Source organism: Jaculus jaculus, chromosome 4, assembly GCF_020740685.1.
Source record: "Jaculus jaculus isolate mJacJac1 chromosome 4, mJacJac1.mat.Y.cur, whole genome shotgun sequence".
Taxonomy (NCBI): Eukaryota; Metazoa; Chordata; class Mammalia; order Rodentia; family Dipodidae; genus Jaculus; species Jaculus jaculus.
The window spans coordinates 56,879,211-56,895,004 of record NC_059105.1 but is presented as its reverse complement, the minus strand read 5'-3'; the positions used below and the strand labels follow the sequence as shown (position 1 = coordinate 56,895,004).

The window sequence follows — 15,794 nt, the reverse complement described above, 5'->3', positions numbered from 1 at the left end:
TAACTTCTCTTGTTAGAAGCCGCATTTTAAAGAATGGTCATGGAGACTTATGGAAGACTCTATATTAGGAATCACTTGCACATCTACTCATATATAGTTGGAAATCTTGAGTCTAAATTCTTACCCTGTGTTAATTCCCCTAGCAATGACTTACCACTGTTCTGTTTTATTTTTCTTATAATTTTTCAGTGTGCTGTAGTTTTTATACCACTCAACATTCTTGTTTCTTTTTTTTTTTTCCTTTTTTTTTTTTGTTTTTGTTTTTGTGTTTTGTTTTTCGAGCTAGGGTCTCACTCTGGCTCAGGCTGACCTGGAATTAACTATGTAGTCTCAGGGTGGCCTCAAATTTACAGTAATCCTCCTAACTCTGCCTCCTGAGTTCTAGGATTAAAGGCGTGTGCCACCATGCCCGGCAACATTCTTGTTTCTTATTGGCAGGGTGAGATGTGACTTTCAGATTTGTCTTCCCTATTCTTGCCCCATTATAGTCACCAGCTATCTGCAGTTACACTTCCATTCTCATGACCAGTGTGTATGATAGTGTCTTCTGGTATTCAGTCACTATTTCCTGGGTAGAGGTTCACTAGTAAGTCCATATACTGAATGATTTAAATATAAATCTCTACCCCTGACAGAAAAATTGAGTATCATTCTATTTCTACAAGAACAACTTTTATGAAGAATTGACTGATAGCAGTGCAATCTCATGTAAAATAATCTATCCCCAATTTAAAAGCTCTTAAACTTAGATTCACCAGTCAGCTGAGGATGTTTTTTTTTTACCAGGTTTACAGCTTGCATTAAGGTTTCTTTCTATCCTTCTATGCTTCTCTTTAATTCTCTGGAAACTATAGGCCACGGTCTCCATTTCTTCAAATCCCAAAACTACTCTAATAGAATTATTCAATAACTTTCCTAGGAGGTACAAATTACATATTTTAATAGTACCATAAATGTGATGTTCATAATCCAACTTTTATTCTGTCCTAGTTGTACAGTATATTTGTTTCTCATGTCAGTCCTTGTCCTTACTTCATAGGTAATAAAGCTAAATGCTATATGTTAAATAACTCTCTTATCTCAGCATTGAGTGTTGATCGATGCTCGGAAGAACCTATTTCTAAACCCAGAGTCCATACTATAACCACAACGATCATAAGAAAAGTTGGTTCACACTAACCAAAATAAGGTCACAAATTATGTTTTTGAGACATTAGCAAGTATACTGTACACATTTGAAATGATATCTCTCAGGCAGCTGTCCACCCCATTCCATTATTTACTAGACCAAGGATGCTACTTTCTTGGGAGGGTCCCAAACCAAAAAAAGGAAAATAGCTTTCTTATGTCACATATTTCTGAATTAAAATTGTGTAACTTTGAGAAATAATAGCCTCTAGATACACATAAAATATTGGCATTTATGTATGGAAATATCTTTTGAAAAACCCAACAGTCATATTCACTAGGCAATTGTTCTGTAATCTCCAAAAGGGTCAAAATTCAATTTCAATCAGAAGCTTTGTCTTTCTCACCAAAATCATCTTTATAGAGAGATTGTTGTCAATTTATTTAACTTAAACCTTTCAGCCACTAATATGTGGTAGGAAGAGATCAATGTATGTATGCATGTGTTCTGCTAATCAATTATTTCTGTTTATGTTTTATTCTGTGGTACCATGTGCTGCCTTTCTTGTTCATCAAACTGACAATCATTTTTTTCCATGAAGAACTTCCCATTAAAACATTTCAGATGTTAAGAGGTTTCAAATATAAATCTACAAATAACAAATTGCTTATTGATACAATAACTTTCCTTAAAATCCCTAAAGCAAATAACACTTTTATAACTGTACACATATACAAATGTTCCCTGCTGTGTATCTTTCTATGCACCTGTAAGGAATAAAGCCAAATTAAGTGTTCTTGCTCTAAAAGATTTTAACTGATATTTAGAGTATAAGACCAGAGCTCTTGGAACTTATTAAGAGAGAATTTCAGATTTAATCAGTGACATGATGGCAAATGTTCAGCTACAGACTTTCTGAAATCCCATTGTGTAGCATTTGATATTTTCCACAGAGCAAGTATTCCATTGTAGCAAGTTGAAGTTAGCAATACATCAGCAAACAGCGCAGAATTGGAAGGAAATGAGAATTAACAGAGCCCACACACCACTAAATCTGATCATCTATGAGCATGTAACTGTCCATGAAAACATCCAGAAAATACATGAAAGTGTGTTGTGGTCAAATGTTACAAAAGTCCTGAGGGTTAAAATTCTAGTCAGTAGCCTAAGCTCTTGAGACAGATTCCCAAGGCTGCTAAGTCACTGTTTTGCTTTCTTGGGCAAGCTATGTAACATTCCTCTGATTCAGTTTTTCTTATGTTCATATGCCATATATATATATATATATATATATATATATATATGATCAGTAACAAGTTTCTCTCTCATAGAGCCATACTGATAGTTAAATGCCTCTTAGAGATAATAAAATAGTCTTTGAAAGATGGTCCTGAGGGTTAAAATTCTAGTCAGTAGCCTAAGCTCTTGAGACAGATTCCCAAGGCTGCTAAGTCACTGTTTTGCTTTCTTGGGCAAGCTATGTAACATTCCTCTGATTCAGTTTTTCTTATGTTCATATGCCATATATATATATATATATATATATATATATATATATATGATCAGTAACAAGTTTCTCTCTCATAGAGCCATACTGATAGTTAAATGCCTCTTAGAGATAATAAAATAGTCTTTGAAAGATGGTGTAAATTTGGACTGTTATTATTATGTAATAAAAAACAATTATGTCATGAAAGTATTAAAGTAAAAGAATATATAGTAGACAATTCACTACTCTATTAAATTTGCTCTAAAGTTGTGGCTTAACTTTTGCAAGTCCATCCCTGATTCTTAATCCAAAAATCACCATAACATCTCTATTTATTACCACCTTACATCAGATTTTTTTTTTCATTTCAAGAATCTTCTTTCCAGACCTCCTTCTTTTTGGTTTTCAAAGCTATTATCTTTGCTGAACCACATTCTGTAAATGCACATCTTTTCCTCTGCATGATTTCTCTTCACTGTGAAGTTACAGACCCCTTCATTAGCTTGTCTCTGTTATCTTTCCTGAGATGAAAATCAGAAACCTGCCTCAACTCTCTGAGTACCAGGAGACACTGGTCAAATCTCTTGTGTTTACCAAACACTCCACAGGACAAATGGTGTGGTTGAGAGCCAAAGCACTGTTAAAAGTCTGCCTTAAATAAGCCTTTTTTTTTCTGAGCATGTTTCTCTCTTTGCCAGCTATGGGGCAAGGTTTGGAAAATAGGATGCTTGACTGGCCTGAGCAAGTCCTCCACACGGACTCAGATAGATCCGTCTCAAAGCAATGTGTCAGAAACACACGCCCAGTTTGCCATGTAGAATGTTGAAATGTGAGATTAAAAATTCCCACATTGGTGAAAAGCAATTTAAACCTACATGTGACTCTGGTATTTAAGTCTTGGCCTAAGGACAGTGAAAATATGGAGAGATTTTAATTAGTTTTAATTTTATAACTTTGGTGTTTGACTATTTTGTTATATCCAAGCATTTGGATTAAAGTGTTTTTTTTTTTTTTAAGTCATAGTCTAGTTAATAAGTTACATGGAAAAGAACACATCAAATCTTAATAAGATTTAGATTCTTGAACCATACTAAGATATACTAAATTTCTGTATGCAATGAAGGAGAGACAGAAGGAAGAAAAGAGAGGGGAAAGAAGCAATAAAGATGAAAGGCTATGACTTACCTTGTTTCATCAATATAAACTGCTTCCAGCACTGACGCTGCATATTCGATGTTCTTCTTTAAGTCTACAACATTGACGTCACCTTTCTCCAGCTGTTTCACTAAGCATCTTAGTCTATTTCAAAAAGGAAGCCAAAGAGAGAGAAATGGAGATGTCATTACAACTATGTGGAAATATTTTAGTGTTGAAAATACAAATTGATTAAAACATTTAGTATAGCTACTTCTGGGTCATTCTATAAAAACATTTCATTTTTGTCTAATTAAAACAATTCTTTTTTATGTAAGCTAATTATATTCACCTCTCAGTAATATTAGGCACACAGCTAGTAAGTACCATATGTCAAGGCTAATGTTTCTAAAAATTCTAGACAATGTACTCAATACATTCTTATAAAAGGATATTACTAACATTAGCACTTACTTTGTAATGGTTGTGCAACTTCCCGTCACTTGTGAGAAAGCACAGTACCTGTTGTTCACTATATGCAACAAACAAACATGAACAGCCAAACTGCTCTATATTCTGGCCATCAGAAGTTGGGTCACTCTGCCCCACCTCACCATCCCTCCATGATGATCCACCTTACCACATGTCACAGCAATGTACAGAATTCTCAGAAATCATGAGCCAAAGTAACTCTCACTACTTTAACTAGTTTCCCTTTCATATTTGTAACAGTGGTGAAAAGCTGGCCAACACAACATTTGTGGTTGATTTATTACTATTGATTAGAAATTACAAATCTACTATTTTCTCTTCATCTTGTCCATAGAGTAACGCATTCTAACTCTCAAGGAATTTGAAATCACAGATCTCAGCTAAGACAACTGGAATCCTGGCCTATAAAGACTCTGAGATAGTTGAAGTTAATGAAGTTAATGAAGTTAACCACAGAATTTGAAGATACTTGTAACATAGCAATAGGTATCCAATACAGTGGAGTAATAGAAACTACTGGAATAAGTTTGTAAACATATTTCCTTGGCATATGTGAGCTTATGTACATATGATATATATGGATATGATGTGTATGTGTGAGTGCAGGGACGCACGTGACAAATCACACATGGTCAGAGGGCAGATGTCAGAGAGCCTTGAGTTTGAGGCAGGGTCTCTAATTATTCACTGTTGCATTCACCAAGCCAGCTGACCCAGGAGTTTCGGGTGGGTGTGCCTGTTTCTGCCTGTCTGCTTGTCATAGACACATCAGGGCCACAGATATTCATGCTGTAGCATGTGGCTTTATGAGGGTTTCTGAAAGCCAAGCTCAGGTACTCACACTTGCACAGCAAGTGCTATATCCACTGAGTCATCTCTCTGGTCAGTATGCAACACTTTCTAAAACTTCTATATATTAAATTGTCAAAAAAAAAAAGTTTCTAACATGCTGCCTTATACTGAGCTGAAGCCACTGGGCTTCTGTGGAGTCTCAAAAACTGTGTTCTCCCTAAGCACCAAAGGAACTCCCATCCTCCATGTGTACTATCGATAAGCAACCTGAAGACAACTTATGCTTCTATAAATGCTCAGACAGAATTGAACTCAATTTCTGCTCAAAGACATTTCAAAAGATACAACACATAGCAGGGTGTGGTGATGCACATCTTTAATCCCAGCAATTGGGAGGCAGATTTAGGAGGGATCACCATGAGTTCAAGGCCACCCTGAGACTACATAGTGAATTCCTTACCTTGAAAAAACAACAACAACAACAACAAAAAAAAATACAACACAAGTCTATACTGGAGCCCTATCCTAGAGATAACTTAGCAGATTTCCTGAGAAGTTGGGTAATTTCCAATTTGACACATTCGCTATCACATACGAGCAAATTAACTCAAGGTCAGCAAAGCAAAGGTCAACACAAAAATGTCACAATGATACCAGTTACTTACATAGGAAAAAAATCAAACCTGGTATTGGGTCTACCTGAAATACCTGGTGATAATAGAGTAAGAGACAGAGGATTTTGATGTTTTCTTATTTTTGTAATGCTTATGACTTAATCAAAATATCTTCTATTTATTAAAGTAGCATAAAGTTTATCTTTTCCATATTACTGAAATTATAACATCAATAAAAACCGTATTACTAATATATCCTTACTTGGTCCTTCTTGATTCTATAATGCAGTCTAAAAACAATAAGTAATTCACTTAATATAATGATCTTTTTTATGAGGGAATAGTATTCCATGACATAAATATATGAAAATGCATATATATATCTATATATCACATCATCTTTATTTATTATTTGATGGTATACTTAAATTGCTTCAATCTTGTAGCTATTGTGGTAACTAGCATTGTCTTAAACATGGGGGTATGGATATCACATATTGTGATTTTATTTTGTTTGGACATTGTTAATAAGCTATTTCTTATGAATTGAAACATTTTCTCCTATAAAGAGAAAGGAGGCTCATAAGACTTAAAAAGCTAATGAATACCTCTTCCACTTAACTGATGGCTGCCCCCATAATGCACGACCCACAATCCCTATGTGGATAACCGGCATCCCCAATGAGGAGGCTCCCTTTGGAGGTGGGGCAGGGATGAGGGTAAGGATGGTACCAACAAGTGGTGTTTACATACTGAGTATGTCCATAACTAATAAAAAAAATGGTTTTAAAAAAAGCTAATGAAATTTACAAGGCTCAGATAGCCCAGAATGTTACAAGCTTCACAAGGCCTTCTCCATGTTACTTAATTAGCAACAGTTGATAGGGAGGAGCAAAGTGTCTTTGATGGGGCTCCTGAAAGTTGGGCAAGAAGCTCCAAGAATGCCGTCATCACCCTTGCTAGGGTGGACCTTTTGGTGATGCAGCTCCCTTTGAGTCACCCACGTTCCTTTATTTTTTTTTAATTTTTTTTGTTCATTTTTATTTATTTATTTGATAGTGGCAGAGAGAGAGAGAAAGAGGCAGATAAATATAGAGAGAGAATGGACGCACCAGGGCTTCCAGCCACTGCAAACAAACTCCAGACGCATGCATCCCTCATGTGCATCTGGCTAACGTGGGTCCTGGGGAATCAAGCCTTGAACCAGGGTCCTCAGGCTTTGCAGGCAAGCGCTTAACTGCTAAGCCATCTCTCCAGCCCACCCACGTTCCTTTAATAAAGCCCTCATTCATAAGTAATCTAAAATAAATAAATAAATAAATAAACAAATAAACACGAGCTTACTCTGCTACACTCGGGTAGGATCATTTCATTAGTCTCTCATGGTTCCCTGTCTAGAGCAAAGAGGTATTTATCACATCTGCCTGGGAAAAGTCACACAACAGAGACAGATATCTATTAGTGGGATTGCTGGACCATATGGTTTTACTTTTCATATGACCTCCATGGTATTTTCCACAGTGATTATATTAACTTACATCCTAGAAACAATCTGAAAGAGTTCCATTTTGGCCACAGCACCAATATCATTATCTGTCTCCTAACAACAGGTATTCTTTTTAATTTTTAAAATTTATTTATTAGAGACAGTGGGAGGGAAAGAGGGAGAGAGAATAGGCATGCTAGGGTCTCCTGCAACCGCAAACAAACTCCAGATGTATGTTCCACCTTGTGCATCTGGCTTATGTGGGACCTGGAGAATCAAACCTGGTAATGTAGGCTTCACAGGCAAGTTCCTCAGCTGCTAAGCCATCACTGCAGCCAGACAACAGCTACTCTTAATGGAAAAAAAAAAAAAAAGTTGTCTTTTGTGGTTTTGATTTGCATTTACCAGGTGATTAGTGATGTTGAGCAATGTTTTCTTAATTTAATATTTAATATTTAATATCTTTTGAGAAATGTCTGCTTAGCTCTATTTAGTTTATAAATTCAGTTTTTTGCTGTTGGGTTTCTGTAGCTCCTTATGTAGGCTGGAAGTTAATCCCTTGTCAGATGTATAGTTTGCAAATATTTTCTCCCATCTTTTAGGCTATCTCTTCAGTCTAATGTTTGTTTCCTTTGCTTCACAGAAACTTTTAAGTCTGATGTAATTCTACTGATATACTTTTGGTTTTGTTCCCTGTGTTTTGTGAGTCTTGTCCAAAAATACTTGCTTAATATTACCCAATTTTTTTTTTTAGTATTTCATAGTTTTAGGTCTTAATTTAAGTCTTTATCCCACCTGGAGTTGATTTCTATCACCAGTGACAGACAGGGGTTTATTTCATTGTACTGCATGTTGCTATCCAACTTTCCCAGCATCACTTAATGACGCTACTTTCTCTAATGTGTGTTCTTGGCACCTTGTTGAAAATCAGATGATCTTAAAAGTGTGAGTTTGTTTGTTGGCCTTATATTTCACTCTATTAATCTGTGAGTTTTTATTATGCCACTATACTACCAGCACAGAAAACAAGTCCTGCATGATGTCACTCATGTGTGTATAAAAACACTTGATCTCACAGAAACTGTCAATAGGATGCTGATTTTACCAGAGGCTCAAAAGAGTAACATGGAAGGAGAGATGGGGGAACAGTTGATGAATAAATAATTATAATTTGAGAGAAGGTCTGGTATACTCTTGCACAGTAGAGTTATTATATGTAATAATGCTGTACTGCATAGCTCAGAATGCCATAAGAAACATTTTGAACATTTTCCTCCTAAAGATATTGTAAGTATAGCAGAAAATAAATACATTTACAGTGATTGAGTATTATGCAATGTATATAATATCAAAATAATACATACTGCCCCATATATGTGTATATATTTTTGTTTTCATGTGTTGATTTAATTTACACTAAAAAACAAGTAAAAACCCAGTGGGGATTTTGGATGATCATTGCTCTTTCTGAAAATTACATTCTATTTTTATTTGAATTAGTTTTCCCACTAGACCTATTTTATGGGAAACTAAATTCTGGCAAGGAAATAAGACTGGAAGTTGTTGGATAAGACTCAGAATAATTATCTTGAAGAGGATGAACACAGCTGGTGTGTTCTCTTATGTGCCCTGGCTACAATGCAGTAGAACTGCCTGTAGGTCCAACTGCTACTGAAGACCATGAAGTGGCCTGATGGAAGAAAGTGTCTTATAATGGTTAATTTTCCTTGTCACCGTGCATTAATTTAGAATGATTTGGGAGGTTGTGTCATTGCACCAACACCTCTAGGTATGTTTGTGAGGGTGTTTCCAGATAAACAGAGAGGAGGGTGTAGATCCTGAATGTGAGCAGCACCATCCCAAGGGATGGAAAACCTACTTAGAATGGGGTGGCGGATAGTCAGCAGAGTAATAGCATGCCTCTCTCTGTTTCGTCCCATCCTGCTGTGGGCTGCTCTGCATTCATTGCCATGATGGACTGCAGTGACAAAAGAAAATAAAAAGACAAAAAAATAACCCAACTTCTTTTTTAAGTTGCTCTGTCAGGTACTGTGACCCCAGCCATACCAGCGTTGCTATACCAGCCAATAACTGTCAGAGAAGAATGACAGAAGGAGCTTGTGAGTCCACCTATATAAAAACTGCCACCTTTTAGCCAGGCAAGGTAGCAGTTGGGGAATGAGGCAAGAGGATTGCTATCATTTCAAAGCCAGCCTAGTCTATATAACAAGACTTTGTCTCAAAAAAATTTTAAAAAAATTAGAAATTACCACCTCTGGACTTGTTTCAGGTTGGGGAACAAAGATGGTCACAGTTAATCATTTTGAATTGCTTTTATATGCAGCTGCACCCAATCATGATAAAATGGATAAACAAGGTATGGACATAAATTTTAAAAACTCAAGAATGGGAAAATTTTCATATAAACCAGGATGAGAGCTCTACTGAGAGATTCAGCAAAGGTACACTTCTCAACCCACATAACCTTCAGCAGTTCCCAGGTTCCCAGCAATCATGATATGTGTGACCACAAAAGTTTGTAACACCAGCATAATTAATACACCTCCAGAATTCTGTGAATGTGGTTTATGAACAAGCTCACATACATCATCAAGCCAAAAACACTGAAAAGAGAAATCAGTAATTAGGATTCCTTATTTACTCATAGTACCAAATACTACTGAAATAAGACACACACACATGCATATGAATATATAAGGGCATTTATGGATATATTTAAAACTACTTTAAGGATATAAACACAGATATACACATGCATTCAAGTCTTTACCACTTTTTTCTCCAATATTCCTACCATTTTTATCTGTCTAAATTCAGTTTGGTTACTGAGCTACTGGGCATATCTCGTAAGTCCTTAGACAAGAGATTGACATACTGAATGCTAAGAGAATAAGGAGCTCCTGAAGTTATAATGATGATGAAGAACATCTGAAGGATGCTTTCTTGCCTGAACAAAGCATGTCTAGCACCAGTTCAAAAGAGTAAAGCTTAAATGTGTTCAGTTGGTCCATTCAGGCTGGTTGAATTAAACACCATATCCTGGGGAGCTGACATAGTTCTTCATAGTTCTCAATTTCTGGAAAAATTTCTGGAGACTGGGAAGTCCCTAGGGAGGCTGGCAGATTTGGGGCCAGTAAGGCTATTTTCCCCCTTTCACTGCACCATTCCTGGAAGAAGGAGCAAATTACCTCCCTCAGGCTTTGTTTATAAGGATACCAATTCCACTCATGAACTACTCACACCCCGCAGGCTTTATGTTCAGATACTTCTGCCGTGAGTGTTGAAGGGATGGAAAATTCAATATTGAAATTTGGTAGGGAGGCAGCAAACACATCAAGTAACTTGGAGCATTTAATTAATGTAGGACTTTGTAATATCAGGCTTCACAAATATACCAGTACCGCAGGAAAATCATAATAATAAAACTACAAAAGAAAAGGAAAACATTGACTTTTTCTCATTGTGATAATATATACAACATAAGAAAATTAAATAAGCAGAAACATTTCTGTAATCGATAGTATCCAAACACAGGGAAGTCCTTCTGTTATAGTCTGGACACTCAGCAAGAGGGAAATTGAATCATTTAGAGAACCTTGAAAACCCAGGCCTTCCATAGAGAGGCAATTTGCAGCATAACAAGCAATCAAACTGAGTTCAAAGGAATTGAGAAGATGGCTATTATGGATAGCTTTTTTGTGAAGACTGTTGTATGTTTGAATAGAAACATTATTGCCGTCCAATTTAATGAGTCTCTCGTCTTTCTCACATATGAATGAATATCTGGGTTCTAACCAGTAAAAGTGGATGGCAAATAACATATTTAATTTTATAGAATTTACCCTCACTAGTAATGTAGCTTCTACATCAAAATAAAAATCTCTCAGAATCTGTGTAAAGAATTTTCTCCTTGTAATATTTTGGAGTCTTTTATTGGCATTGACAGAAGCACTTCTGAGAATGCCATTGTCACTGCTCTCAGCCACTTAGAAAATGAAACTATCTCCAATGAATTAGTCAAGATTCAGTTAGGAAAACAGAGCAACTCAAAGTGTTTAAACAATAATTTAATTCTTGAAACTGGTTAATGGACTGCTAGGCAATGAGACAACCAGAGGGGCAGTGAGGAGGAGCCCCTTAAATCAGCAGCTAAACAGTTTGTCTTTGTATGGCTCAGGAGGCCCTGAGTAGCTCACCATTGTATTGGAGGAACCCCAGTGCTCCTGTGAGCTAGTGATCTTGCCTCTGTCTTTTGACCCTCTGAAAGTTCACAGTGGATATAGATTTAGGTAAAGACATGTCTGTCCAATTACACATCATTCATATTCTCAATATGAACTGGAATGCTTTGAATGTATCATGAAGAAATATTTATACTTTTACGATGGCATACAGAATTCACTACATAGCTCATTGCTGAATAGTGTATGCTAATTCAAATCCTATTTCTAGGTTTTGTTATTTTTTTGAGCTGAAGTCATACATCTAAAAACAAATTACGCCCCCCCCCCACCCCACCACCACCACCAATCCCATTTGCATCTGCCAAATAGGAGAGCTCTGTTTTGGAGATTTTTCTCTCCTGGCTCACATCCAGACTCGCTGCTTTTTCGTTCTCAGAGCACACTTCCCAAGATCACATTCTTTTAGGAATCACCTGTTTCAGGATGCTGAAGTTTTCTCTGTTTTTCCATTTCCCCCTTCTTATTCTCTGGCACTTTCAAAAAAAATATTCATGGAACATAAATCTGTGTATCTGTATGTTAAAACTCCTGTCTTCCTTCCTCTTTGATCAACAGTTTGAGAGAGTATTTTAAGCTGGAAGGCATTTTTTCTCAAAACTCAATAGCTTTGCTTCATTGCTTGCCATGGCAAGTCTTCCACGTGGCCACACTTCTCTACTTGGTCTTCTTCCTGTTTACATATCACTTTTCAAATTTCATTATGTTGCTTTCCAATTTTCCCTCTTTTACTTTCTCTCAGTTTTTTGATTTATAAATGTAGATTTCTCTACTACAATTTTAGGTGAGGGGGTCTAAGTTGAAAGAAAAGTAGGGATCTGTCACTCTCCACTATCTAATACAAAAAGAATAGAAATTATTTCTTAATAAACTAGCAAAAATGAAAATAAGATGCCGATAAGAAACAAAAACAAACCTTTTAAAATGAAATTCTTAAATAAGCAAACAACATAATGAGCAATCAAGAATCTCATAGGGATAAGGGAATAGATACTGACCACTTTGTAATGAAAAAAAATCATAGTGTGTTTTTTCACTAAAAGATAGTCTGCTTTCTCCCTGAGGGATAAAGAATCATGGGGATGTTAAAGAAGATTTAAATATAGCATGGTTGAAAGTTCTTGTAGATAGGAACATAAGTTTGATCTGGAAACTCAGTCTGCTTATTTGTATGTAATCCTGTCATTTCTTCACTTCATTATTCTGATTTACCCCGAGACTCTATAACTGTAAAGACTTAGAGATTTGTTCTAAACTCTTTGCACTCTATGTTTGAGTCATTTTTATTTGTTGATTTTAGCATTATTTTTTGTTTTCATCAGTTGCTGCAGCATGTTCATTAGAAAGTATGATACTACTTCAAGTTTTGTAACATTGATGGTACGTTTTTACTACAATTTGGATTTGGTTTAAAAAAGTCCCATGAGGGGGGACAAACCGAAAAACAATATAATGAGGTTTTTTTTTTTTTTTTTTTTTTTTGTCTCTGTGGTATTTAAAAGAACATGCCCTCTCAAAGAAATCCCTTAAAATAAGCTTGTTGAAAAATTAGTTGTATAAGAACTTCTAATGATACCAATAAAATAGCTAAGTAATGTCAAGAAAGTATGCTAACTACATAGACTAGAAGATAACATGAATGCTAATAATCAACTGTCCCACAAGAGAGCAGATGTTGAACAGATGCTGCTGCTAAGAAAGAGAGAATAACTTATGTATATTCAATGTACATTACATTTGCCATGTCAGAGAAGACCTACAGAAATCAATGGTAATGCCAGTCAATGTGTATAAAAGAGAAAAGATTTTCAATTGTTCTTAATGTTTAAAATTCTCTCCAAATGGTTACTTAGGCTACTGTACACAAAATCAGATTTTCTTAATATGGAAGGAAAGGTGAACTATGTTAATACATACTCACATTTATTGTTTGTTCAACAGGTTATCAATCCAGCTTCTAGCACTTTAGACAGAATAATTTGAATTTAATACCCAACACATTTAAGATAAATCAACCTTATTAAAGTATTGAAGAAAAACCCAATATATTATATAAATGCATATATATATATTCTTTGGAATTGATATGTCATAAGTATGCATATATATGGGATACAGTGTAATGATGCATTCAATGTATATAATTATATGATATATAATAATCAAATTAAGATAAACTTTACATATTAAACATTGATCCTTTCCTTGTAGTAGAAACCTTTGAAACCCTTTCTTCTAGTTGTTGGTAAAATATATAGCATATAGCCATAAGCTGCAGTCACCCTGTTGTACCATAAAATACTAGAATACATTCTTCTATCTGTACTTAAGCATCAGTATTTCAGCTTCCATACCAGAGCAAAAAGACAATATTTGTCTTTCTATGCCCAGATTATTTCACTTAATGTAATGTCCTCTAATTCTCTGTATATCACCATAAATAATACAATTTTATTCTTCTTTATAACTGAATATTTTACTGTGTAGATATATTGCATTTTCTTTATCATTTCATTGGCATCTTGGTTGACTTGACACCGTAGCTATTGTGAACAATGCTGGAATAAACATGAGTGGAGTTATCTCTCTGAAAAGATGAGTTTATTCCTTTTGGCTATGCATCCAATAGTCATAAAGATGAATCGTATTAAAGTTTTATCATTTTATTTATCTTTATTTTGTACCTGCATGTGTATGTATGGTAGATGCAGTGTATGTTATGTGTTGTATTTTCGTGTGTGTGTGTACAGATGTGTACGCCCATGCATGTGCATGTTCTGGCTAGTGAAGAACACCGGTGTCCTTCTCATCACTCATTTTTTCTTGAGATGGGAACTTTCTCAGAGCTTCAGTCTGTCAGTGACACTCAGCAGTTTCCATGCTGTATCCCCCTGCCGTGCATTGTAGTTGCAGACATGTGTAACCATGCCCAGCTTTTACATGGGTTCCTGGAAGTTGCAATTGATTTTGTCCTGCCCTAGAGGCCTTCATGCTTAACCTGCAAGTTCTCTTTAGAGCTGAGCCCTCTTCCTGAGACCTGTTTGGGTTGTTGGAGGTACCTCCATACTGTTTTCCACAGTGGCTATCCTAACTTACATTTCCATAAAATTTACATGTTTGCTTGCATACATATTTATGTTCTGTTGATGTTCTACCTTCTGCACATTTCTGCCACTTGGAACAGTGTCACACTTGATGCATTGGCGGTCTTATTGCAGTCAAGATGTTTGTACCACCTCTTTACATTTATAATGACAGTAAACCCAAGCAGTTAACTTTGTGCTAACCCTCTTCACCTCTAGTGCTTATGCAGAAGAACTCAACTATTATCTTAGCCTTCTAACACTGTCTATTCACTTGTCCTTGGCACTTCTTGCTCTTGAACTCTCTTTTGTATCCATTCATTGTCATAAAAATCTCTCTCCATACCCAGCTAAGTTTCTACTCCAAGAAAAAAATGGTTACTGTCATGCTATTGGTGAATATTGTGTGTGTTTCAAATAAACTCATTAAAAAAATAGTAAGTACACACTAGTTTAACAGGAAGAGACAGAAATACACACATGTGAAGTACTTCTGTAAGGAAAGAAATGATACAATCATACCAAAGAAATAAACCATTCATAGGGACTAGGGTCATCCCAAATCAAATGATACATCACTGTAAGTAGACATTTTTGACAAAAATGTAAAGATTATAAAGCACAAGCACAGACAAGGGAGAGCACTTTTGATTCAATCAGAGTTTTCCCCAGACTGCATATCAACATGCCTACACCTGTGTTGCAAGCATCATGGCTCTTGAAACATTGCACTTTATCCTTTTAACATCGTGCCTTAAAAATGGTACAAATCTTCAGTAACATCTGAGACCTAGTATTTATGGGGTTTCTGAGGCACTAGAAACTCAAGGAGATGGTATTTTAACATTAACACATACTACAAGCAAGTAAAAATCTTATTTTTCTCTGAATTCAATGAATCAGTTCCAGATTTCAATCAGTGAGTAACTGAAGCCTGAAGCTGCCCTGTGTTGGGAGCAGGTTGGAGGGAAGAGAAGGGCAGTAAGTGGAGGAGAGAAGCTTCTCATGGAAGAACCAAGGTGAGCACTGCAAGTAACAGTGAGGCCTCATTGTCTTGGATTTAAATTATCAATGGAGAATTTGGGCCTTCGCTGCACATGAGTAGTTTGAGGAAATGGTCAAGTTGAAAGGAATTCTGAGTAGATTGACTTGACTCAATTTTTACTAAAATCTTGGAAATGGAATAATACTTGTAGTTATAAGTAAGAGCGCCATTAGAGTATTTGGCAGACTAATGCACCATCAAGTATTTAATTATATGACATAATTAATATGCAAAATTTTCACATAAAACTAAATTGATCAAAGTCATA

At 35.8% G+C, this 15,794-nt stretch overlaps 1 protein-coding gene across 5 annotated transcripts in view; it reads right to left on the bottom strand.

Moving 5' to 3' along the window:
• The window catches only part of Pde1a (phosphodiesterase 1A), a 335,923-nt gene that overhangs the window by 95,048 nt on the left and 225,081 nt on the right, over window positions 1-15,794 (bottom strand). For all 5 annotated transcript variants that reach the window (XM_045147767.1, XM_045147768.1, XM_045147769.1 and 2 more), the window contains one exon: window positions 3,804-3,917. In XM_045147767.1, the coding sequence (XP_045003702.1) occupies window positions 3,804-3,917 (114 nt within the window). The remainder of the gene's footprint in view (window positions 1-3,803; window positions 3,918-15,794) is intronic.